We start from the raw sequence: 26,886 nt of genomic DNA, 5'->3' as shown, positions 1-26,886 counted from the left end.
ACCCAGGGCAAATTCTCACAGAAGCTCCCCTTGGGATGCCTGCCAGCCCCATCGGCCTTGTAGGTGACTCCTCTTCTTCTCTCCCTTCTGTTCCCCCAAGACAGGGGGACCACACAGGGCACTTCCAGGGGGCAGTATGGCAGTGGCAGTACCTACTTACCAATGCATGTCCGACCGTCCGCATGTAGGGCGTACTTCTGGTGGCAGCCACACATGGGGCCTGTGTCTGTGTCTTCGCAGCTGTGTTGACAGCCTCCGTTTCCATAGTTACAGGTTACTAGTTAGTCCCAAAGTGTACACACGTGTGTATAAACAGAACAACAACAGAAACGGTTAGTTTACTGGAATTGGTTATTTTTTGGGGTGGGGCGGGTGGGGGAAAGCGAGAGCCTGAGGTGACCAGGGGACAGTCCTTTGAGGACCGAGGGAAGCAGACTTGCATCTCTATCCTTGAGCCCCTCCAGGGTGCCAGATAGAAATGCCAGTCTCAAGAGGTGGGCCCAAGAGCGGACTCTGAGATTCACACAGCTAACGCATGAAGAGAGTGGAGGGTGAGGGAGAGGCTAGACACACGTGCAAGACACTTTAATCCCATTAGTCCCACTGGGACACATGCCTGTTCACACCAAGACATTGTGGGAGAGATAGCAGCCACGGTTCAAAGAGACATTTACAGTCTTAGCTCTTGCACAGCTGGATCCCCCGTCTGCGTCTCGGCACAGGTGGAGGGATGTTCCCATAGATCCTACTCTGTGGGTCCTAGATGTGAGCAATCTCAGCTCTGTTCCCTCACAGCACTGGGGAGACCAGCAATCCCCAGATAGACAGAACTTAAGCAAGTTAATGTCACTTGTATGCTGAAAAAACCTACGCTGTGTGATTGGTGCTGTCTATGGCTGGAGGATCTAGGGCCCTTCAAGCCCAGATGCTCCTCCATAGAAGCAGCAGCAACCTGCATCCATGGGAAAGGGACTGAGCAAGGGGAAGGCAGTCTGAAGCAGGCAAATGATGTTCAGGTTTATTTACATAAAGATGGTCCATTGCCACTGTATAGGGGAGGGAGACTGCCAGAGATGATGAGGATCTGAGCCAGCTCTCTCGGAGGGGCCCTTGGAGACTCCACTTTATCACGCCATGAGCTGGTGGCCAAGAGATGTCACCTGAGTGCCTGGACAGCATGTCTTCATGGAGCCCTTGATGGTTGTCCATCCTCTACCTACACACATTATTGACTTATGAAAGTCATTCTGAGTCCAGACCTGGTTTGAGGAGCACCGAATTCCAGATCTGAGAGTGTACATTAATCATGCCCTACTCAGCAGATCCATTCAGACAGCTGGCAAGGGAGGGAAATCACTGGATGAGAGTGGCTGGACGGGGAAGGTATCTATCTGGCATCTCACATACTGCCTTCAGCAGTCAGGGCTTCTCAGCGTCCTCTTCTTGACCCAACTTCCAGGGAAGCTAGATGGCCACAGCTCTCCTCCATGAAGTCTGTCCTTTCCTTACTTAGGGATGGTGGTGATAGGCAGAAAGCTGGTGTTCCCTAGTGCAGTGTTCCTTCTTGGGGATAGAAGCCCAGGGCTCAGGATCGGGGTCTGCATAGGTCCCAGGGGATGGATGGGTCAATCCCCAACTGGGCATTTTTTTTTTTTTGGTTATGGAGACTCCTCTTTAGAATGGGCACAGGGAATTTTGGGAAAAGGCAGCAAGAGTTCCTCCTATTCTCTGCATGCTGGGCTTTGGGAAGACCAAGATGGATAAAGGAATATCCTCACTCCTGGAAAGGGCTCTAGATTCTGATGGGACAAGGGATTGGGGTGTGGAGCCCTGCAGCCTCTCCCCACCAGTCTAGAGGTTGCTGGGCTAGCCTGGGCTCCTGATCAACTCTAGCATCCAAGGTTCTTGAATACAAGTGAGTTTGGGGGATCCATTCAGGTCTCCCCTATCCTTTGCACTGGTCCTCATCTTCTTTGAGGCAGGGGTCTCTTCTTGTTTGCCGCTGTGTACAGCAGGCTAGCTGACCTGTGAGTTTTCAGGCATTCTCCTGTCTCCACCTCCCACCTCACTACAGAAACACCAGAATGACAGACAGACACACAATACTGTGTCTAGGCTTACATAGGATCTGGGGATTTGATCTTCCAAACCATCTTTAACCATGCCTCTCAAAACATAGAAGAAACCAAAGCCAGACCTCCTGAGTGCCACCACCAGGGAACCCTTAGGGTTTTTGCCCACTCCTTGGCCTAGGACCTAGAATTAGGCTTTCAATACCTTGTCAGGGAGGGAAGGGCTATGGATCCAGGGACCAGCAAATGTCCCTAGTCTGGGACATTTAGCCCTTTGACCCTGTGGTGACAAGGGCAGGGGTCTTTGCTTTCCACAGACTCTGGCTTGTCCCATGTCCTTCCAGCCAAGCTAGACATCCAGAGGAGTTTTGTGGGTAAACCTCCCTGTGTGACACTAGTCCCAGATGGGTTATAAGGGTAAACTGGTCCAGTGAGGTCACTGGCAGCCCTCTCTCTAGTGTCTGCATGGAGCAAGTCTTCGGAGGCCATTCTTTCCTGCAGCCTGTGCCTGCTCCTGTCCTTGCTCAGCATGAGGGCTGGGAGAGGTATGGTCAGCTCCAATTGCTCTGAAAGTGGTCAGTCAGCAAGTGTTTTCTCTGAAGTTGGAAGAATCCGCCTGTGGGTCCAGCCTAGGACCTCTGTCCTGCCTTGATGACAGCCAATATGCATGCCTTTACCATTCCATGGGAAAGACCCAGCAGTAGTGAGAAAGACTGGCCCACATCCTGACCATAGCCAGATGTTGTAGAATGTTATTCTCAAACACAACAGCAATTGTCATCTTCATCCTGACAGATGTATGCAATTTTGCCCCAGATGTGGTCCAGAATACACAGAATACACAGGATGTGTAAGGTTAACTGATGGGGTGGGAGATCCTGTCTGCAGCTGTGGTGAAGGCATCATTCACACTGGCATGAGACTTTCTGGTGGTAAGGCTGCTTTGAGGTTGTTCATAAATAAGCCCAGGAAACTCATTGGTTCCCCCAGTTGGACTTGGATGGAATCAGACTCTGGTCTGTCACCATCTAGGGTGAGTAGGCACTTGTTCACAGAACACCAGGATGAAGAAAGTGCCTCCGCTTTGGGAGATGGGTAGATAGCACAGAGGGTTGGAGGATGAGTTCCTGGGGGATAGGAACAATAGCAGGGGCTCATGGGTCTCCAAGGCCTTGGTAACTGTTCAGGGAAGATGAGCTGAGAGAGTCACAGTGGCTGGGATGGTGGGCCAGCTGTCTTCTGTGGAGAATGGAGGAAGAGAGGAAAGCTGAGGTCCTTATCATGGAGTCAGTCAACCACCACAGAAGCTCAGACAGGCAGGCACATATTCTTCAAGAGACAGAGCAGACTCCTCCGGCATGCCCGCCACACCACAGTGCAAGGCTGATGAAGCCGTGGCTCAGCTGTGTTGGAAGTATTGACTGCAGTTCCTTCAGCTCTTGGCAGACGCAGATCAAACAAAATGCAGCCTGCATCCCATTGCCTTCCCACAAAGTGGTTGGCAGGGTGTGTTGGGTTTGATGCTCTGGAAGCCCTTGCATGTCTTAAGTTCTGTTTTCTTTTCCCAATTTCATTCCTACTCATGGACTGGATGCCCACGATAAGAGGTTGGACTGGGGATGGCTGTGATGGCGCACACCTTTAATCTTAGCACTTGGGAGGCAGAGACAGATAGATCTCTGTGATTTCCAGGCCAGCCTGGTCTACAGAGAAAGTTCCAGGACATAGACAGGGAAACCCTGTCCCCATACCCACACTATGGTGAATGCTGGGGCAGATCTCCAGGCAAGCAAGCAGGCCTTGAAATGGTACCTCTGGCCTGCTGCCTTCATCAGACCAGATATGGGGCTCATGGTTTGTAATTAGTCCTAAGGAGGTCACTGCGTTCAGCTTTTTAATTTTTTTGTTTTGAGACAGGGTCTCATTGTAGCGCAGGCTGACCTCAAACTCTCTGCACAGCTGAGATTGGCTTTGAACTCCTCCTTCTGTCTCAACCTCTCAAGTGCTATAATTATAGGTGTGGACCACCACACCTGGTCTAGGCAGTGCTGGGATGGAACTCAGGGCTTGGTGCCAGGCAAGTGAACTATATCCTCACCCTGGGTTCTGACCTGGAATAATGTCAGCACGGGGTCCACTCCTTCCCTTCCACCCCTTCCCTCCCACTCATTTTCCTTTGCCTCTTTATAATCTTCTATCACCCAGGGCATCTCAGGCTGATAGAGAAAGTGGAGCTTTTAGGCCTCTGAGCTGTAGCCCCCAATCCCCACAGGGGAGTTTGTGTTCAGGGCTCTACAGATGGTCCGAGCCAGTGCCTAGGGCTGTGTTGACGGTGTCATGCCAGGTACAGAAATCCCCAAGCTGGGAGGTCATGAGCCACCCCTCCAACTTCCCCAATCCCCTCAGCAGACCTGTCCTCCCCTGACCCCAGGGACCGAGTGCCTCCCTGCCCAACGTCCAGCACCCTGGACAGACCCTCCACAAAGCAATGGTAGGAGACGCAGGGGGTGTCTGACCCATTTGCCTCCCATCTACCTACGTGTGCAGTCCTTCTGGTTTTGGGCAAGGTCAAAGCCGGGCCTGCAGTCACAGGCTACCCCACCTTTGGGCGTCTCCCTGCAGATGTGGGCACAGCCATGGTCTTTGTTCATGCAGTTCATCCCCTCTGGGAAGAGAGACAGAAAAGACGGGTTGGAGGCCAGTGACAGTGGAAGAGAGAAGAGAACCTCAGGCTGTGGAGAGATTACCAGTAAAGCAGCCCAGTCCAGTGGTGGATGTGTTTAGTCAGCTACTGCACACACTGCTCCCGTGTACACATGTGTGTGTGTATGCATGCATGCACAGGTGCATTCTGCCACAGTGCCCGTGCCCGTGTGTGTGTGTGTGTGTGCATGCATGCACAGGTGCATTCTGCCACAGTGCCCGTGCCCTGAAGGTACAGTATAAACAATATAGGCACAGTTCCTGCCTGACATCGAAGGTTATCTGTGCAGCATTGCCTTCAGTCAGGGTCATTTGGATGCTCTCCTTAGACTCCAATGGCTCCAGGACACTTTTGTATCCACTTAGTAAACTCTATTTCCTCCCTGTTTGCCTGGAGTGGCTTGAACCTCCTCCTGGTGACCCCAGTTGATGTTTATCTTCTGGGTGATTTGTGAGGAGTTTCCAGAATTTATGAGGTCAGGGGGTCAAGTGAGAGGTTGTAGGTCACAAGTCCATCAAGAGGCCACAGGCAGATCAAAGAGCAGAGAGCCACTGTGTGCTTGCTACACACCAGCTTTGGGACCTGATGTCACCTCCATCTGAGAGAGTGCGGCAAGTGAAGCTGTCTGGGAGAAACCCTGAGGTGGTGACCACGTGAGATAGCCTATCTTCCTCAGAGGCCACACTTAATCCTTGTCCTAGGGGAAGAGAGTGTAACTGTGACCCTGTGTGCTGTACATGGGCCCTCACTAACACAGGACATGTTTAAAAGGATAGAGCTATGGCAATTATATATAATAGACCAGAAATGTCTTGGGCTGGCGGTGTGACTCAGTGGACTTCGGCTAGCATGCTGCCAGTCATGGGGTCCTCCCCAGCACCACAAAACAGAAAAGAAAGAGAAGGCGGTCTAAAGTTAATTCACAGAAAGCAATGAACGAAGGCTGTGTTTTGCCCAGCACTTGGCCTCACCTTATCATGCTCTTCTTCCCCCACAACTTTGATTTGCTCATTAATTCAAGCCAAGCTGCCATACCAGTGCAGGGCGTCTGCACCAGCTGACTCATGACAGACAGACAAGGCACCCAATGCACGGACGGAAGCTTCACCCCCTCCCTTCCTCAATTTCCAACACCACCTGAGCCTGACAGTAGGGACAGAGGTGTGATGGCCACTGTCCAATAGTCACTGGGAGGAAGCTGACCTGTGGCCACAGCGTATTTCTGTACAAACACCTCAGCTGGCTACCAGTAACCAGGGTTGCTCCCGAGCCAATATGAGCCCACCCTGGTACCCCGGCACCCTGGCATACAGCTTTATTCACAAAACTCCTGAGAAGTCAAGCAGGCATGGTCATGAATCTGGCTCCCCATGAGCTGTGTGCCTTGGAGACCATTGTTTGGCTTCTCTGAACCTCACCTGTAAACAAGCACGAGACCCTCAGCCTTGAGGATTAGGCTTAGATATTCCCTGAAGCCACAGCCAGGAAGACTCCAGGTGCTTGGCATGCATTCTGTTGGCAGGACCTGTTACTGTTCCTGCAGATCTGAGGGAGGCAGCTCCCCGATGGGTCCTGGCTGGAAGAGCACTCTTCAGAGGTGACTTCAGGAGAGGCACTTCTTGGCCATCCAAACCCACTTAGGTTCCTGTCATTTCTGGGACACCCTACCTGTCAAGAGTCTGACTACCAAGCAGCTTCCTGGACTCAGAATGGGAACTGTCAGTGAGCAGCTTGAAGCCAAGGTCACACTTCACTTCCTACTTAATGTGTCTGTGTCTCTAGTGTTTCAGCTGTGACCCGACCTTTGGTACCCTGTCCTCATGTACATCCTCTCAAGGTCCACAATCCCACACTGCCTGCTGTATCCCCCGGCTTCTTCCTGGTTCCTTCTCTTGTCTTCTATAAGTGACTTCCTAAGCCCATCTCTGATTCCATCAATTCCATAAAGACTTCTGACCCCACGGATATCCTCCAGGCCACACCGATTTCCCAGACTGCTGTCCTAATATACCTGCTTTGTCTTCCCAGGCATGGAAGAGCTCATGTTCCCTGTTTAGCTCCGCTTGTGCGTGCGAAGAAAGGGAGATTGAATTTCCACTTCTAGTCACAGAAGTTCCTGCACACCATTAGACAGCCAGGAATTTGTCCCCATGAGGCTGATACATCCCTGAACCCTGGATCATGGATTCCCAAGCTTTAGAAACTGTCAAGCCTTCTCCTCTGAGGACCTGTTGGCACCAAGTCTTTCTTTTTGAGTGCCCAGACTTCAGTCATGAGCCAAGGGGTCATACCCCGGAGAGGCTCTGGGAGAGCGGCCCAGCACCATGGTGACTGCCAGTGGTCAGCAGCGGGGCCACAGGAAGGAAATGGGGAGCCACAGAGCTGGTGTCCAGGGTGCAGTCAGAAGATTCCTAAAGTTTCTCTTAGTCTGCTTTACAACTGGTGTGTGTGTGTGTGTTGTGTGTGTGTGTGTGTGTGTGTGTTTGTGGAAGGCCTCTGTCCCCACTGTAACCTTGAGGCAGAGCCAAGGCCCCCAAGCATAGCCTCCCATCTCAGGCTCCCATACCAAGCTCCCTGCCAGTACGCTGTAGCGTTGGTTCCTCTCTATCATGTTCCCTGATCCAGAGATGCCTGCTTCCCACAAATGGTGGGAACAGGCTGAGGACATTAGTGCAATTGAACTCGGGTCCTCTCTATGTTCCTAACAGTTATAAGCTTTATTGAATTCAGAAGTAACAGCTTAAAATGTACCACATGCAACTAGGTGGTGGTGACCCATGCTTTTACTCCTATCACTTTGGAGGCTGAGGCTGGTGGAACTCTGTGAGTTTGAGGCCAGCCTGGTCTACAAAGCGAGTTCCAGGATAACCAGGGCTGTTATACAGAGAAACCCTGCCTCAGAAAACAAAAAACAAATGACAATAACAAAAAACCCAAAAACGTACTACATGGAAACGTAATGATTTTTGCTAAAAACTATATTTTCTAAAGAAAGGAGATTGTGGGCTCAAGAGGGATGCCCTTGCAGTAGGCATGCAGGGCACTAGGCACCGGGCACTCCTGTCTCCTGAGTGTGGCTTGGATTCCAGATTAAAAGCTTCTCCCCAGCCTCCGTGGCCTCTGCCACGCTGCTCTGGCAGCTTTTGGCTACAGATGGTTTTCTCCACCAACCTGTGTACCTCTCCAGCCCAGGCCTCAGTCACTTGTGTTGAGCCCATGCATACTCAGCCCCAGGCCCAGGGCCCAGCTGGGAGGGCAGAGCAGAGCTTCTGTGACTCAGGACTGCAGGCCTTGCTTATCTGTCCTCCTGCAGTTCTCTGCCTGGACCATGCCTGCTCCCAAGGGGGATGCAGACCACAAGCTTTCCAGCACACCTCCCTAGGTACAGGTATGGGAACCACATGCGCCAAGTTCAGAGAAAGCTCGCTGGTTTCCCCCCACAGAGGCGCTGAGAGAATTTCAGTCGTTCCCGGAAGTCCTGATTTTCACATGCCTGGTGCCAGCCAGCCCAGGCCGCCCGCCAGGTCGAAGCTAATCTGATCTGATCCATCCAAATCTAATTATGCTCTGCAAACTTGGGCTGAGTGTCTCCTCAGTGTTAGGCCAGGCTGGGCGCAATGGCGAGACGAGGCCCTTAGCTGCCACATCGATTGCCAGGTCCACAATGGGACTGCCGCATGCTACGTGACCATGGGCAGCTCACCTCACTTCCGAACCTCAGCTCCACCTGTTGGGCAGAATTAGATGGCCATGGGTCCTACTTCCAAGGTGTCCTTGGACCTCAACCCAGGCAGGAGGGAGCCACGGAAGGCTGTCGCCAGAGAGGGGCCGTGTATGTGCCGGGGCGGGGGTGGGGGGAGGACGACCTCTGTCTGCTTTAGAAGGCTCAGATTTCAAGCCACGAGCGAGGTGAAAACTGTCACAGGACCCTGAGAGGGATGAGGAGCCAGTTAAGGGCAGAGGTTTATTTGGGACATCTTTTATTGCCTCCTCCTCCTAGAGTTTTCTGGAAGGTGGGGATGTGGAATGAAGCTCTCTCCATATTCCATATGCTCTTGACAGGTCTGAGAAGGGGTGTGCCTGCTTTAAACCACTGGTGGAAGTGGGGCAGCATGGGAGATGTTGTGTCTGGCAACGCCTGGTCAGTGCTTCTTTCCAGTGTTATCCCTGGATCCTCTGACAGGCCCCATGGTGCTTTCCCAGCAGGGCTTCTTCCCATAGGCCAGCTGCCAGCCTAGGGGATGGTCCCATGTGTGTGGAGATACGACAGCCACATTAGTGTGGATGTCACAGTCCCTCAGCACAGGTCTGGCACCCTTGGTCCAGTCAGAGTTGGAATGTGTGCTCCTCAAGGGTCACTGCTATGACAACTTCACCAATAATATCACTTTCTGAATTCTTGTCCTTTAAACACAGAGGAGAACAATGGCTTTGCTTCACCCCCTGCCCCAACCCCTCCAACTTGGAAGGGGACCTTAGGGGCCTTCCATAGCCCAGAACTGCCCTAGCTTGGGAAAAGCAAACCTAGCTTATGTAGTTGGAAAGAACTCCAGGAAAGTCACATAAAAGGAGGTGCAGAGCTGAGCTGAGGAAGAGAGGCTAATGACGACCTCTGGGATGCCTGTCTGGGGTCAAGTTTTACGCCAACTTACAAGTCTGTCATCTTGGCAACTCTTCAGATCAACCTAAGAGGGATGTAAGCTGGGGCACCACATGCCCTTCCAAGACAGGAGCACTGCGGTGCACACAGGCTGATAACTGGGCTAGAGTGAAGGGCTGGATCATGGGACAGTATCCAGCTCCATCTAAATGAGGACAAGCAGAGATGCTTACTCCATGGGTACTTTGTACAAACAACCTCCTTGAAGCCCAGGAGACTGACTGCTAGGAGTACCACAGCTCCAGCAGTAGGGATGCTGTGGCTCGTGAGAGGTAGGACACTTGCCCCAGGTCTCCAGTGGCCACTCTAATGCTCACTGCTCATCCTGCCAGCCTTGTGTCGGATCGGCAGCTTTGGTCCCTTATGAGAACCCCCGCCCCTGCCTTCCTTCCTTCATCCCCACTGTTTCACCTGCAGCATAGAGGGTCTTGGGTATGTGAGAGAGCACACAGCCTGGCTCACTGTCCCTCCTGCCTGTGAAGCACCCTGCTCCTCCTGCATGGCTCCCCCACCAAAGCCTCAAAAGGACAGCCCCTTGGTTCTTTGGGTTATTGATCTACCCCTCTGTTGTCACTACCTGCTGGGACAATGGCTGGTCCTTGCTGTGCTGGATGAGATGAAGGGCTTGCTTTCTGGACAGTTCAGCATCCCTCAGATGTGCCTTAGCCTGTCCTGTCACCCGGACTCTGGGAAAGCTGCCTCCAAGAAACGGGGCACTCTTCACAGACAGGAGGACAGATCTGAGGTGTCTGCAGACACATGTGGACAGATGTGTGCAGAGCTACCAGGGAGGTTGTGTGATTTCATGCCTCACTGCAGCCTTCTCCGGTGTGTTCTTAGGACCTGCTCAGCTTCGCATCTGCGAATGGAAAGCCCTGAAACCCTTTTCTTTCAGGAGTGCTGAAGGGCGCGAAAAGTGGCACCCTGGGGCAGCCTCCCTGTCAGCCCCTCTGACAGACAGGGCCACCCTTCCTTCCTCCTCACCTCTTGAAGTTCTTAGGCTGGTCACTAGGTGTCACCACAACCAAGTTGAAGCCACTCCAAGGATCCAGAGGTGGCTTTGGAGAAGGTCTGGCTGGGAGATGAACTAAGACAGGCTAGCTTCCAGCCTAGTGGGCCACGAGTCACCCTCCCCAGCAAACAGCCACATGGTACACCCAGTTAGACTGGATTTGAGAAGAAACGGTAAGTACTTCCTAATTGTATGTCCCAAATGTGGCATGGGTCATGTTTACATGCAAAACAGTAAACCGTCTGTGTTTTAACTTGTCAACCTTATCCCTTCCCATATGAGCCCACAGGAAGTCATGTGGTGGACAAGTTGTCTCATGCCACCCTTAGCTGGCCCCAGACTTGACACAGATCCCAGGCTGTTAGCTGTGGATGTCTTTCTTCTCAGTCCAGCTGCCGTCTGGACCCCGCGAGGACAGCAGGCACTCAAACTGCCTGGAGAGCCCCTCTGCATCCCCAAGGATACTCCCAATATTTAGCCTAATCTAAAGGTGGTGCTTAGTAAATACAGGCATTTCTGTGCAGTGTCGTGCAGAGGTGGAGCGAGACCGGTGGAGCGGGATGGGTAGGGGTGGAAGGTGGGATAAGAGTCCAGGAGTGTTTCCTGGAGAAGCTGGCTTACATGAGAAAGGCCAGGCAGATGAGGCCAAGGGACTGTTGTACTTGTGACTGATGAGCCATGGTGTGGTGTGGTGTGTGTGTGTGTGTGTGTGTGTGAGAGAGAGAGAGAGAGAGAGAGAGAGAGAGAGAGAGAGAGAGAGAGACCCTGCTGGAGGGGTCTGGTGGGTTTGGAAGATCAGCTGACCTGATGGCCGCAGTGTTGGTGAAGGAAATGCTGGGTGTCCCTGGGTGGCCTCTCTAGGCTGTGCCCTGCTCAGTACAAGGAACAGGAAAGCGCTTTATAAATCAAAGCCATGCAGCCCAGACATCTGAGAAGGTTCTCAAGGGAGCAATGGTTGGAGCAGACAGGCGCTCCAGACAGAGGGAGCAGTGTGAGGAGACAGGGACACGGAGTGGCAGGAGTTTGCAGGGGTGGATTCGTGACAAGGATGGGCTATGAAGATCGGAGTTAGAACCCTGTGGGGAGCTGGGGGAAGGCCATGAATGGCATGGCCATGGGCTGGGTGCACAAGGCCGAGGGAGAGCTGGCAGCAGCTGCACTAACCTGGCCAGAGGTCAGCAGCTGGCAGCCCTGACCTAGGTAGAGGACAGTATGAATGGGGTAAGGCTAGGGGGGTGTGGTTCTCCGTGTTTCGGGGGGCCTAGGCTGCATAAGTGCCCTCTCTCTTGCTCCTGTCAGACGTAAGTTCAGAGCCAGCCTCTGGTAACTTTCTACGGCCAGAATTCTACATCTCATCAGTGGGATAACTACCACACAGATGACACACAGGAGCCATGAGAATCCAAGGCCCAGTGCCAGGCCCAGTCACCCTCAGCTGTGTGCTGGTGACACGCTGCTGCGGAGCCCAGGGATGGACACTTCCCGAGAGACACAGTGTGTACACACACCCTCCTTCTCGCCCTTGCGAACACTTCTGACACACTCCTCACTTTCACAGCAAGACTTTGAGGCTTGAGGACTGAGCGCTGAGAAGGGACCTAGGGCCAGGTGGGTCGAACGTCTCTTGTCTTGGTACCCTCTGAGCCGTGGCTCACCTTCTGCCCTTCACTGTCGATTCCTGGAGACCCCAAGGACCAGCAGCTTTGCAGAAAGATTGCCTGCCAGCATCGAGAAGCTGGCCCTGTGGTGCCCTTGGCGCCGGCTTGAGGCCAGGCCAGGAGAAGTACATGAAGCGGGCTCACCAGTCAAAGGAGTTGTTTATGGGGGTGGGAGGCCCATAAAAAATAATGGGATGGATTTATTATCCCCGAGCTGAGGGCCATTCCAGACCGCACAGGGCCAGGCCTCTTCCAGTAGCACCATAAATCTCCACACTAAGTGCCAGGGATGCCCGTCCTCCCGCCCACCTGGTCTATAGCACACAAGGAAGTTCGGGGAGGCCGCAACCCTCCATGGCCTGTCCCAGCCCCCATAGACAGTGATGGAAGGGCTTAAAACAGGGCAGGGATGACCCTGGCCCTGGAGCTACAGTGGGGACTCTGGAGTGCAGGCCTGGCGTGCTTCCCAAGATGTGAGCATCGTATCTGGGGAACTATTGACAGGAGCCCAACAGCCATGTATAATCACAGGGCGCTAAGTCATGATTTAGCTGGGGATTCTCGTGAGGGACAGAGGGGCTTTGTTTGTGGACTTGCTTATTGGAATTGGGAAAGAGAAAGAGTTGGTTCTGGTACTAGAAACCTAGCCTTCTCCATCTTTAAGTGCCCCCCCCCATACATAGTACAGCATGGGAAGGGAAGCCATTTTCCATCAAGGGGCATGGCGGCACTTATCTGAATTATCTCATAGGGTGGCTGTGAGCATCAGGGCAATCCCCAGTGGAAGCCACTGTAATGCTTAGGGGACTGGAGCTGGGCCTGGCGAGGGCTCATATGACTGAGGCAGGGTTAGGGAAGGTAAGTGTCCAGTCAGTTTTCAGGACAAGGTGAAATGAAAGCAAGAAAGGCTGAGCTGAAGACAAAGGTGGATGACCAGCTGGGGGGGGGCAAGAAAGCAGGGGGTCTGGATAAAGTCAGAGTCTGGATAAAGCTCAGAGTCTGTGCTTGTGGCAGGCAGTTCCTGACCCAAACTCCTATACACACTCCGAACTCCTCAGGTGGCCTCTGCCAAGCAGCTCCCAGCCAGGCCTGACTCCACTGTGAGCTTGGGCAGTGTGCTCAGATCCCAGAAGCGAGGTGAGCTTGGCATTTCCCACCACTATGACCATGGCCAACTCAGGCCAGGCAGGGGCTTGCTATCACGCCTCAGGAGTCTAAATACTGGCTGGAAGAAAACACTTCACTCCCAATCCTAGCAGGTAGGAAGCATGTGTGTGTCCCCTTCAAAATTCACACTTAAAATGGAACCCTGAATACAACGGAAGGAGGGAGACCTCCAATGAATGATGAGGCTGGTGGATCTCGGGTGAAGTTAAGGCCCATGAAAATAGGTACAGGCAATAGCGAGGCCTTTTGCCCCTGCCTTTTCTGACATCTGCATACAGAAAGAGGCAGAGAAGTCCTCACCAGATATGGGACGTTCTGGAGCCTAGTTCTTCAGTTTCATAGCCTCCAGAATGGAACAGAAATAATACTGAGTAATCATAACAGCAAGAAGACACCAAAACAGCTCACAATCTTCTCTGCTATGGACAGACTGAGTGAGGACTGGGTGAGCACTCCTCTGCTCCCCCCCGACTCCCACCCCCAGTTCTGTGACACAGCTGCTTCTGCGCTTGGACTGGGTGGCACCTGGTCTTGGATCTGCTTTTCCTGCAGCCTATGATTTGGGGAGGATGTCCCCACATACAAAGATGGGGTACTTTTACATGTCATGCGTAGAAGTGGGACGGAGGGATTAGGGTGTAGGGTCATTGAATGGCCAAACATATGACAAGCAGAGGCTTGCTGCCTCTGCCCTGTGAGAACACACATGGGGAGGTCTGAGACTCCACAGAGTCCTAGGATCCTGACCTTCGAGGAGATCCCAAAGTCTCGAGGTTTCCCTCCTTTCTTCAGACCCTTTCAGACCTCAGCAGAGACTGGGCCTGAGCCAGCTCAGGACACAGAGGGCAGGTGTTCTGTAGATGTCATTTTTGAAGACCCTTAACCACACACCGAGTCAGATTCTGATGGGACTTGGCATTTCCAGCTTTAAATATGTAGGTTGTCATGCAGAAGGCCCTGGGCCATGTCTAGTGGGGGGGGGGGGTAGACTGACCCTGTCACCCAGGCTCCACTGACTCCCAGGTTTCTATACTGTAAAGAGAACAAAACTCTGCCTTGTTCAGGCAGGAGTGTCCGCCGCTAAAATATTCGGCACCCGTGTGATATGAGTAACAGGCCAGTCCGAAATGCAAACCTGAAGGAGACACGCTCTCCCAAAGGTCTGGGGCCCCATTTCATACCTGCCTCAGCCACCCTCTCTCCAGTTACCTTCCCCTCGGTGTTCTGTCACTTCCCCATCGGTCACGGCTTCCTGAGCCACCTTCCTGTCATGTCCCCTCAGCCACCTTCCTGCTACGTCTCCCTCAGCCTTTCTGTTACCAGCTTCCCTCAGACCCCCTCAGACATTTTGTCACCTTTCTGTCAGACATCTCCCTGTCACTTTCTCTCCTCAGATTGTCACCTCCTTTCACTAGTCTCTCCTGTCACCTTCTCCTCCTCGGCTACCCTGTTATTGTCTCTACAATGTCTGTCACTTTCCTGTCAGCCACCTTCTCGTCTCCTCTCCCTAATTCAGCCATTTTCCTGTCATCTTCCCCGTTAGTCACCTTGCCATGTCTCCTGCTCGGCCATCTTCCCGTCACTTGCTTCTTAATCACCCCCTATTAACTCTCTCTCCACCTGCCTCTTGTCACCCCCCTCATCTCCCCATCACCTTCCCTCAGCCTGTCACCTTCCCCTCAGCCATCATCCTGTCACCTCTTCCTCCGCCATCTTCCTGTCACATTATCTCCAGTCATCTTCCTGTCATGTTCTCCTTAGCCCCCCACCCCCGCCATGTTTTCTCTGTCATCTTTCCTTTTAGCCACCCCCTGTCACTTTGCTATCAGGCATCCCGTTGTGCCCCTTCCTCAGTCACTTCCATTTCACCTTCCCCTGGGCCACCATCTCCTCTCCCTCGGCCATCCTATCAACCTCTTTACCCTGCCGCCACCTTCCCCCAAGCCATCCTGTTCATGGACCTGTGGGATATCTGGGAGTGCGACAGCCCAGCTCCCTGCTTGCTTCATTGCCATGTCCTGTCCTATCCGAGATGGATGCTAGAAATGTGGTTCCTATGTCCACTTCTCATCAGCAACATCCAAACTCCCGTTAGACACAGTTTCTGTCTCCCTTGGTTCTGCCAGTTTGGAAAGTGGGGCTGTAGCCCTCTTTGGACTCCTGGGGGCACCCTCTCCAACAGGTAATGAAACCTGCAGTGGGGATCTCAGGTATTAAAGAAACCAGGGAATGGGGAGAGGCCGACTGGATAATGGAGCAGCTGCTGCTGGACCTAATGAGGTAGAAAAAGGTGAAGGCCCCTGGGGCCAGGGAGGCAATGAACTCATACTCTGGCCAGGTTGGAGGCAACTCACAAGCGGTCTTGCGAAGAAGCATCAGGCCCAGGGCAGGGTGAGAGCAATCCCCTCTAGTGAGGCTGCACGGTGCACACATTAGGGTAAACACTGGTACCCACTTTGTCAGGCTCTGGTCCCCTTGATCAGATGGCACTGGAGGACAGGGGTGTCTGAGAACTTTCCTTGACACTCTTCCAGAAAAATGGCAGAGACCTGTGTAACGCTCTGGCCAGTGGTTCTGAGTTTTTTTTTTTTAATCATCAGAGCAGCCCGAGGCTGTTTATCCGGCCCAGCGGCTACTGGTCCATGGCTAGATGACCTCACCAGCCCCCTGTTATCTCTCCCCCCCCCCCCCCCCCCCCCCCCCTCTCTCTCTCTCTCTCTCTCTCTCCCCCGCAAACTCCTGCTCTCCCCGGGCTCCTTCCTTACCCCACCCACACCCTGTTGGACTGCTCATTCCTTCTCGAGTTAGCTACCAGCTAGAACAGGCATAGCTGCAGTGTCAGTTGCTCCAAGGCCGAGGCTAGCCCATCACTGGAGTCTGCGAGCATGAAGCAAACATGGACAACACAGCAGAGAGTCATCTCAAATTTAAATAAAGGGGTGGGGGCTAGGGCGAGGCTTGGCTACATGCAGCTCTGAAATTCCCTTGTGAGCTTGTGTTGTTTCCTACAACAAGGTGGTTTCCTCTCACTCTGCTGCCTTCAGCCCCTGCCAAGGCTGGACCATGGCAGGTGTCTAGTGAGACTCTAAGCACAGCCCTGTGGAACAGGTTCCTGCACAAGAGGCAGGCGCATCTCAATGTCACACCCCACTGGCTTCCAGGGGTGCAGGTGAACCTTAATGTCACACCCCATTGGCCACCAGGGGTGGTCAGGACTCATGATTAGGCCACCAGAGTCAATGAGGTGACCTTGGGTATGATGGCTCGACTGGCCACCCCTCAGGTGAGAAAAACATATCTGCAGAATCCCCAAGGCGCTTGTCCCAGCTCATAGTCATAGAGGGTTTCACAGTCAATCTTTTCCTAGACTGGAAAAAGAAAATCAAATGGCCCCAACCTAGGATCCAAAGGCACCAGGCTTGGGAACAATGAACTGGATCGGTAAGTGGGGCGATGACAGAGTAACATTTCTTCACAAAGGTTGGAGTCTTTGGCCTTGAGAGGCCCTTCCACATCCAGCCAGTGTCGGTTAGACTGGAGGAGCTAATACTTCGCTGAGGAAAAGGGCAAAACCATCCATGAGGACATATCTTCTTGGAGCATGAACTTGACATACTTTAAGGATTGGAAGGGTAGGGGTGGGAGAGGCAGGAAGCCCAGCATGTTAGCCTCTGGGTAGTCAGGCCTGTGGCTGGCCTAGTGATAGCAGAGGGTGGGCTGAGTCTGGAGTGGCCCTTGGGCTGAAGACCAGAGGTTTTGAAGGTCAGAGGAGGTCTTGTTAGCACTTGGGCCAGAGGCTGAGCAGAGGTGGGCCTGTGGGCTGTCAGGACACCAAAGCCTTTACCAGGAAGTACTAAACAGAGAGACTAGCCAGATCCAACAGCCCCAGGGTCCCTTTTCATCCAGTGCAGCCTGAGCATCATCAGTGTCAGGTCAAGCCATGCCAAAGTTCTGGGGACCAGAAGGATTTAACTGGCCCTATGGCACATCCCTGGGGCAGGTTTTACATTGGCTGTTTCAAAGCTTTTCCCTTAAGGGCTTTTTGTTGTTGTTGTTTTAATAGTCAAATGACCCAAAGAGGCAGAAGTGACAGCAGAGGCCCCAGGGGCTCTGAAGCCAAGAGCCTATTGCTCCCAATCCAGCCTGGGCCTGATCCATAAGCCTCAGGCCAGGGTTTATGCTGGTGCCTGGGAAGCCAGGCTACTCAGAAGTACTAAGCTTCGAGGCCTCCCTTCTGGGCCAGGAGCCCAGACTGACCTTGGCCCTGCATGCACCTAATCAAAAGAGGTCTGTGCTTTGGGTGGGTGGGTAGGGGGTGTAGTGGCATTTCATTTGTATTTTAATAAATAAAACTTGTCTGAGGATCAGAAAAGTAAAATGGCCACACTGGCTAGCCTTAGAGACCAGGCAGCAATGGCACACACCTTTAATCCCAGTAGACACACTAGTTTGCCATAGAAACTGGGCAGTAGTGGTGCAAGCCCTTAATCCCAGAACTAGAGAGGATTATAAAATGGGAGGAGACAGCTCTGAGTCTGAGTCTCATTGTGAGGTTTCCTGGAGGCAGGATCGCCATTTTCGGACTGAGGTCAAGGTAAGAGCCATTGGCTGGCTGCTTTGCTTTTTTGGTTTTCAGGTTGAACCCCAATATCTGTCTCTGAGTTTTCATGAATCATGCTACAAGGGGGATTTCAGAAATCTGGAGAGGAATTAGCCAGTCAGGTGACAGGAGGAATCCATTTGCCTTCCCAGGAGCCACAGAATCAGAGGCCACTTGGGAGGCGAGGCGCTCCATCCTAGCACTTCCAGGAAGGCTCTGATTCTTGAGCAGTAAGATTCGTCTCTGTGGCTGATGCTACAGGGGGCGCTTGTGACAACCACAGACTATGCTTCAGGAGGTCGGCTACTTGCCTGCCCAGGATCCCATGTCCTGCCATCTCCCGGGCATTGTGCACACTTTCCTCCAGTCTGGAGGCCTGGACAGTGCATTGCCATTTGCCCTGCAAGATGGGCTTTCAGAAGATCCCCATGAGTTGTTGGATTGGCTGCATGGCCCAGCTTAGAGAAGCCAGAGATTCTAGTCAATGTTCCCAATAAGGAAAGCGACCTCTTTCAACCACCTGTCAGTCAACAGAGACTGGGGATGAAGTGCTACAACTGGATTTTGGCCAACTCTGTATTCCTAGCTTTGTAAAAATCCAGGGGAGCTTTTGGGTGGGATGAACTGTGTCCAAGGCTAGACCCAATACCAGCCAGTACACAACTCTTCCGTTCCCAGCCTCTAGAGTTCCTAAATCCCCTTAAGAGTCATCTCCTGCCACTGACCCCCCTCCAAGCGCCAGTGTTCTATGGCTACTCTCTTCAGAACATACAAACCCCTCCCCGTACCTCCCCCACACGCCCCAGGATCCTCAGCTCCCCTCCTGGGGCTCCTCTCCTTTCGCCTATCCTATTCTACCATCCAGTCTTGGCTCCTAAACTGCCAGGCCTCTGTCCACGTACCTGGCCTAGTGACTTCAGCCTTCCACACGGCTCTTTTACATCATTTGATTTCGGTACCGCCATGGCTTCCACACAGAGGCCTTCAGCTCTGGCCACTGTCCCACAACCTGCTTCTTCTCTGACAGGTCTTATGACCTGAATGGAACCGACGACAGCAAGCGCATCTTGGCTCCAGTCCCAACTCTGCTTCTCTTAACCTTGCTTCCTCCCTTGTCAGTGGGGTCACACCCGGCCTCCTATGAGTCTCTGTGATGGTGGCCTTCAGGCCTGTGCCCTGGCAGCAGTTCCCTGCTCACCCCGGGGTTGTTACCTCCTTTCACCCGTCTCCTGAGGCAAACACCGAAATTTGTAACCTCTCAGCCCAGCAGAGGCCGACAAGGCAGATCAGACCAGCTATAGCTGCCCTTTTACATCCTCCTGTCCGTTCTTCCTCGTACACTCAACTAGAGGCATGGCCTCACCACAGCCCACCCGACTTTCTCTCCAAAGGCAGGAACTGAGCATATGCTGGTGGGGACAAAACCTCCTGAAACATGACTGGAAGTTCCTCCCAGAACCCCCACCCCCAACATAGGCAGAGTCCAGGGCCTTGCCACATGCATTTCCTGCCTGGCTCACTCTCTGCTTCTTATGGTCCCTGGGGACTCAGGTCCTCATTTACATCCCTTGCCTCCATCTTGGATAGCTCTGTCCAGTGGCACCATAGCTAGGTGGTATTAGGAACAAGATAAGCACTTGTCTTCCTGAGGCCACCTGTGTGTGGTAGCTCTGGTGTCTGGAGCAAGTGTCCAGGAAACGCCAAGTTTGGCCTTCATGTGCTGGGGACACTAGTGCCAGGGGCCAGTGCACCAGACTTGTCTGTGAGGAAATTGCCAAAATAAACCCAGGCAATCTAAGAAACTACTAGAATACTTCCGGTTTACCGTCTTAATATATTTCAAATGTATTTTTGCTTTTTATTTTCCCAGGAATCACTTTCTAGCAGAAACCACACACAGTGTCCTAGAATCCCACTCCACCACCCCTGGCAGCCCCACAGAACACCAGCAGGTCACACTAGTCTCTCCTTGTAGCTCCAGACACCCAGCTGGCCCAGTGCCATGGCCGCTGTCTTGTGAATGAGGAGGCTGAGGCTCCAGGCATACAAGGAGCTCGCTGAAGAGTGGTCCTGGAAAGGGATGGAGGAGTAGGGTCTCACCTGGGCTCTGTGGAGCTAAGCCCAGCACGAGCCTTCTTTGCGCCTGTCTTCCCCTGGCAAATTTCCAGCTTTCCTTCCTTGTCAAAGGTCAGACATGGAGAAGGGACAGCGGGCTGTTCTAGCTAATGTCACATCTCCAGCCTTGACTATAACAGGACAGCCTGACCCCGGGAGCCTTGGCTCTTGGCCCTGTCTCGCTAGGCCTCTCTGCAGTAGTACGCAGCCCTGCTTTGGGATCTGGAGCTTGCATAGCGGCTGATGAGCCTACGTCTTTGCTATTGCTGTTCACTCGTCCAGGTTCCACACATGTGTTGGCTTCTGATAGTCCTGCTGCTATAGGCCCAAGCTTCCAAACCCTCCAGGATCAGAACATCAGTGCCCTGACACCAAGAACCTTCACCTGCTGGGCTTTGCTCAGTCCATCTAGCCTCAGTCTGCTGAGTCACCCCATCCCACCTGGCCTCCAGGGCCGCAGGCTCTCATCATGGTCCCTCAGCAGGCTGGTAACTCAGGAACAGGAAGCAGATAATCATGGGTGCTAGAGGCTTATGGAGATATATAATGTGACATCAGCCTTTTTCAAGGGGTCGGGCAAACATGGGGTCTCAGCCCCACCACATGCAGACAGGAGAAATACCAACAGTTGGCAGAGGGAAGAAATAGAAATATTTCTACAAAGACCCACACTGGTAACACACGATAGCCACGGAGGTCACCACTGAGAGCCCCTACCCTGACCCTGAGGCTTCTGGAATCCACATGTGGAGAGGGCTGCCTGTCTGTTTCCGCAGGGTTGGGAGGCATGCCTGGTCAGCATAGGCTGTACTTACCATTGGAGCGGTGTATGCAGGTGTGTTGGTTATCACTGAGAAAGAAGCCACTGTGGCACTGACACTCATAGCTGCCCATGGCATTGACGCAGATCTGCTGGCATCCGCCATTGTTGTCTTGACATTCATCCACATCTGTGAGAAGAGGGAGAGAAGGGGAGAGGAGACGTCACACCTGGAGCTAGTGGGTTACAGACACAATCCAGTTCTCCATTGGTTAATGAAGGGTCTCCACAGAGGCGCTGTACAACGGAAATACTTCATGGTCTTCTGCATGGCATGTGCTGTGATGGTACTTCAAAGGGTACTCTGTGGAACCATGCTATGGTGGTATTACATGGGGGTATTCCAGAGGTATTTCATAGTAATCCACAGGCATACTCCATGGTATTCCATAGTAATCCCTCACAATAGAACGCCCCAATATACTCCAGAAGTAGTCAGTTACAAGGGCTGGAGGGTCATGACTGATTCCTGGGTGCCTAGCACAGTTCTAAGCATCTTTCCTATGTTAACTCTGGTCCTTGCACCAACCCTATCAGATGCAGGTGTTAGCCCATTTATAGACGAGGAATCTGTGCCAGGTTACATGGGAAGTGACAGGGGTAGCCTTTAGACCCAGCACATTAACTCCTAAACGCAGCCTTACACCGAACTCTTCTCCCCAGGATGACGGTGCAAACCAAAGTGTCTCCCTAACAAGGAGCTCAGCTAACCGCAGCTACCATTCCCCACTTCTTCAACCCACCTCGGGTTTCCAGCTGACAGCACAAGGCCCTGGAGCCCTGAGGGGGAGGCTGGAGGTCAGGGCAGCCTGCACCACCCTGAAGGTCTCAGCTTGGCAGATTGATTTCAAAAGCTAGGAGGGCGAGGGGAAGATTTGAAAAGACCCTGACCTCTGGCTGCCAGGACTGTCGGGGAAGGCTGCCAAGAGGTCTTTCCCACTCTGCGGGAGGCACCGGCTCAGGGCCGATGCTCACTTCTGACCAGAGGCTGCTGGCACAAAGGGTGTGACTGGCTGAAAGGGCCTTTAGGGAGCTCCGGTCCTGAGCAGAACAGCATGTTTCAATTACCAGAGTCATAACCCCCTACTCTGTCGGTTTGTTTAATGAAAGAAGGGCTTCTTAAACCTTAATGTTCCATGGCTGTATTGTCATTTTAATAGGCAAATACATAAAACCACAAAGCAATGTGCGTATGGAGCTACTGGCTGTGCCCAGACAATCCCCAGGCTCCAACACACACAGAGACACAAACACACACACACACACACACACACACGCACATTTCCTTTGTATGCATACGTGCACACACACGCTGGCACTGTAAATTTCCTATGCTTTTTAAAACAGACATCTTTTGCTATAGAGACCAAAAGGATGTGAGGGGGGGAAAAAGGTAGAGGCAGGCGATGACCTGCACTGGACTGGGAACAGCTTGGCTCTCCAGCACTGTCAGCTGGGTCCTATTTAGGCTTGAGGGCTGCAGACCACTTTACCACCCAGGAGACTGCACGGCTGCCTTTGAGGCCCACAGCGTGGAGCATCATTATTCTCGGGCAAGCTCAAATGTCAGCCGTGTGGCTGTCAGAGGAGGGAAACAGATCTCTCAACCCTAAAAGCCACCAAAGGTTCCAGCTCACACGTAAAGGTGGCTCTTGCTGAGAGGAGCAGCAGGTCCAGAGACTGACCTGGGAGGTGCGGCAGCCATGGGGTTGGTGGGGGGCGGTGGTGAGGATGACTGGGGGCATTGCTAACTCGTTGAATAGCCTTCTCTACAGTCTTGTTGATGGCTTCCTGCTGGTTCAGTTCACCTTTCCTTAGTGAACCCCAAAGTACATGGAGTACCTTCACTTGGTGAACCCCAAAGCACATCTTCCATGTTGCAGGAGGGTCTGCCCTGGGCACTGTCTGGTCACCTGAGCAACAGGAAGCCAGCATCCTGGGCGCTTCCTGTGGACTGAGGGGCCTCACTAGGGCCTCAGCAGCTCATGTGATAGGGTGTGTTAATAACTGCATGGCATCCATTGGTCATCGGACACTCAGCGAGCTGACGTGATCTGGGTGGCCTGCGCAGTAGGTCAGAGTGAAGGCAGAACTCACCTTGAGGCCAGAACCCCAGAGCAAGAGCCCACAGATACCTTGTTTGGCTGGCTGTGCCCAAAACATATTCAGACCGGTTATGAAGAACCTGCTCCCTCCTGAGCTTGAGTCTGAGATCAACCTAAACACATACTCCTGAGACCCATAAGACACGGTCCATGAACAGTGCTGATGCAGAGAGTGACTGTCTCTGGGCTGAGTCCTATGTCTGACTCAACTGCACAGAGAGAGGTAGGCGCCTGTGCCTGCGTCTTAGCACACGGCTGACTATGAGCCCTGACCCTGGGAGGCAGGTGTGCTCGCTGCCATGCATCACTGCCTCTCTCCTGGCTCCCAGACTCTAGTTCAGGCCAAGTCTCCATTACAAGACAAACAAAGCACAAATGCACCCTCCAGTGCCCTGCATGGGGCAGAAATGTGGCCTTGGCCTGAATGCCACCCATCCGCAGGCATCTGGCCTGGCCCAGCTCTGCATCTCACCAAAAGCTAGGAACCAGGGCAGTTGACATAAGGCATCCACAGGCCCTCAGTGATCTGGCAGGGTGGCTGTGCTGTTGGGACAGGGCTGTTTATACTAGCAGGGAACAATGACTCGCCAACACTGATGAATAATTTGAAACAAATGCAAGGCCGTGTAAACATGTCTTTCCCTTGCTCCCAAATGATAAAACCCCAAGATTAAGCAGGCGGGAAAAGAGAGCTGTCCCTCTGCACCCTTTTCTACTGTGTCCAAACAGGGCCCCACATCCTACCCAAGTGGGGTAGAAAGTCCTGGGGACACTGAGTCCCTATACAGCCTGAGGCCACACTCATGACCTCTTCTATAGACACTCAGCATCTCAGGCTCTCAAAGAGGACTCACGGCGGCTGGAGGATGATCAGCCGGTGTAGCTGGGATCATGGGAAGTCTGCCTACCACCTAGCCCAGATGGGGGTCAACTGGCAGAGCACCACGGAGAAACAGTACCTTGGCTGTTCCTTGGAGTTAGCCGGCACACTGTGACCCAGCACAGGGTACATCTTACCATGAGAGGTATCCTCAGGGCCAGAAGGGAGTCCATAACAGGGCTCTCTGAGGTCTGCTCTGTTTTCCATTAGCGCATGGGTAGTACGGGGCCTTGTCTTCAAGAAGCATGGCAGCAGGGTCTGCAGACTGTCCTCCAGGGAGCCCCTTGGGGCACTGGGGTGCAAGTAGGCTTTCCTCTCTCTCTATGGAATCATAATTGTTCTTACTGATGGACTGTGTGTTTGATCTTGTTGGGAACGCCCCCTCCAACAGTCAGAGACCCAGTCACTTCACAGATGGATGCCTGACGCTAGTTCCAGCCGCAGCTTAGTAGACACTGCTCGCTAGATCCACTCAGGAACCCTTCCCACCCCAACTCCTGGGTCTAGTTCCTATCACCTATGGTTCTCAGAGGAGGAGAGAGATGGAAAGAGACTGTCTCAGAACCCAAAGGATAGAGTGCTCTCCCGTCGGCGAGAAGAACTTAGTCAGGGACCCACGGGGCAGAGGGTAGTTCCTCATTTCCTTTGCCTGAACCACAGGTCCCGCTGTGCCACCCCTGCCATGAGTGGGGATAAGCTTGTATCTCTTTCACAAGAGGCAGGCCTGGGGTGGCAGGACTGAAGGCCATACCTGACAGTCTAGGGTGTGAGCTCCCTGGGGTTGGGGAGCAATATCTCAGCTCATTTTCAGAAGGAGGCTGGCCGCTGCAGCAGAGTGCTGTCTTGGCTCACCAGGTGTGGTGGTTTGAAAGAAAATGCCCCCCTCAATGGGAGTGGCATTATTAGGAGGTGTGGGGAGTAAGTGTGTCGCTATGGAGGTGGGCTTTGAGGTCTTAAATAAGCTCGAGATACCACCCAGTGTCTCAGACCACTTTCTGTTGCCTGCAAGATATAGAACTCCAGCACCGTGTCTGTCTGTGCACCACCATGTCACACCTGATGACAATGGACAGAACCTCTGAAAATGTAAGCCCCCCCACCCCATGAACTGTTTCTCCTCTGTAAGAGTCGCCTCGGCCACGGTGTCTCTTCACAGCAATGGAAGCCCTGGCTAAGACACCAGGCATCCAGAGGGACCTGAGCAGGCTCTCTATGCCTCTCTCCAGGAGCCCGCTTCCCTAGTACCAGAATGTGCCCCATTCATATACACTTATACCCTTCTCCAGGGACAGCCCCTTGCCCTTTTGCATCCATAGACACTAAACACTGACTGGGAATGAACACTACTTGGGGTTTTAGAGCAGGAAACAGGGATGGCGGGCTTCCTGGAGGGGGTGATGTGAACCCTGGCCTTCTAGCACAGGGAGATGTGCGAGCTGAGGCTGGAGGATTGGCAGGGCAGGGCACACAGAGACAGGCCTGTGAGGACTGCAGCAGGAGGAGAGTTCTGGAAGCCCCCGATGACTGGCGAGGTCCCGCATGCTAGCTCAGACACCTGGGAGAGATGAGCCCCGGCATGGAGGTGTGTCCTGAGCTGGGTGACCCTGTAAAGCTCTCGAGAAACACAGTCGAGTCCACACATTGATCCTCTTGGAGACGTTCTTGGAGTAGCTTGACAAGCAGGGTGTGGCTAACCCTTAAGGTGCCAGCAAGCCTGAACCCGTGTGCAGCGAGACCCCCGAGGGTCTTGGAATAGCACGGGTGGTGGTGGAAACATCTTGCTTCTGACATTCTACCATCTTCCTTTATAACCACAGTGGGGCTTCCTAGAAGGCAGGGAAGCCCTGGGCACTGGAACTAAGCTATGAGGCAGATTCCAGGAGGTTCTAGAGGAGACCCTGAGTCGGGTGGCAGGGCTAAGGACTCAGAACAAAGAGCTTATCTTGAAGCTCCAGCTTGGCAAGGGACGCCAGGACTTCTGGAGGATGAACAGGTCCCCTCCTTTAACGCAAAGTGTACTTCTGTACGGAGTGCCCCCTCTTTTTTGGCTTTCTGAGGTGTTAGACAACAAATGGGGAGGAAGTTGGGTCTCAGGGGGTCCCCAAGGTGACCCTCAGTAGGAATACTATTCGGTAGTTGTTCCTTCAGTTAAAGGCAGTAGCCAGTGACAGGGGAGACTGCTGGAGCCTAGGAAGGCCTGGGTACCCAAGGTGACAGAAGATGTCACCTCACTCAGCCTGCCCTGAAACCTCCCCTAGCCATCCAGGTCTGAGAAGCACCACATCTGCATCCCACCCCAGCAGTCACCAGGGCTGCTTGTCCCCCACACCTAGTCCATCTGTTTCCCCAACTCCCATGACACAGCCATCTTAGACCTCGGTGTCCCCCTACATGTCCATTCTATGCACATCTTCCAGCTTCCCTCTGATGCACACTTCAAAGGCGTGTGCATCAGAGCGCAGCTTCAACAGGACACTGCATCTGTGATAGAGCCTCGCCTCACAGGGTCTCTGGAGTCACCGCCCAGCACAGACCCAAGCCTGGCTCTGACACTGGAGCAGGCAGCCCTTAGCCGTGACTCCTATCCCGCTTTGGTCTGTGGACACAGCCTTACTCTCCAGCCCCACCAGCCCTGTGGGGTCATGTCAGGGCTGGGACCGTCTCCCCACAGGAAGGGTCTCTAAGGCCATGCCATAGGCTTCTGGAGGACCGGTTGCAAGAGGCCTGTGGTTTGCTCCCAGGGGCTGCTGCTTGGCCCCAGGTGGGGCTGTTTGTTTGTTTTTTTCTTTTCTTTTTTTTTTTTTTTTTTTATTAATAGTGGGTTGTTTGTCCTCTTTTGGACGAGGAGCCAGGGTTTGCAGTTATTTATAACTGGAAATTGCTCCTTGATCCTGCTTCGGTTGCTTTGTGCTTCCCACGAACACTCACAGTTCGACACAGGGACTCTGTGTTTGGAGGGGACCCCACCCATGTTTCTGTGGCTGCCCAGAGTCAACTGTGTGTCAGGCCTTGCGACAGGCTCCCAGCATCCTTTAGGTGGGGACGGAGGCGCAGGCTCATTGGTGGAACCAGGTTCAACCTCTGCCACTGAGC

At 53.2% G+C, this 26,886-nt stretch overlaps 1 protein-coding gene across 2 annotated transcripts in view; it reads right to left on the bottom strand.

Moving 5' to 3' along the window:
- The window catches only part of Scube1 (signal peptide, CUB domain and EGF like domain containing 1), a 119,507-nt gene that overhangs the window by 48,403 nt on the left and 44,218 nt on the right, over positions 1–26,886 (bottom strand). For both annotated transcript variants that reach the window (XM_005354433.3, XM_005354434.3), the window contains exons 4-6: positions 20,804–20,938; positions 4,612–4,737; positions 161–277 (exon numbers count right to left, since the gene is read on the bottom strand). In XM_005354433.3, coding sequence (XP_005354490.1) covers positions 161–277; positions 4,612–4,737; positions 20,804–20,938 — 378 coding nt within the window. The remainder of the gene's footprint in view (positions 1–160; positions 278–4,611; positions 4,738–20,803; positions 20,939–26,886) is intronic.

This window comes from Microtus ochrogaster, chromosome 15, assembly GCF_000317375.1.
Source record: "Microtus ochrogaster isolate Prairie Vole_2 chromosome 15, MicOch1.0, whole genome shotgun sequence".
NCBI lineage: Eukaryota > Metazoa > Chordata > Mammalia > Rodentia > Cricetidae > Microtus > Microtus ochrogaster.
Note: the sequence above shows the minus strand (reverse complement) of the source record. Positions and strands in the feature narration are given on the sequence as shown.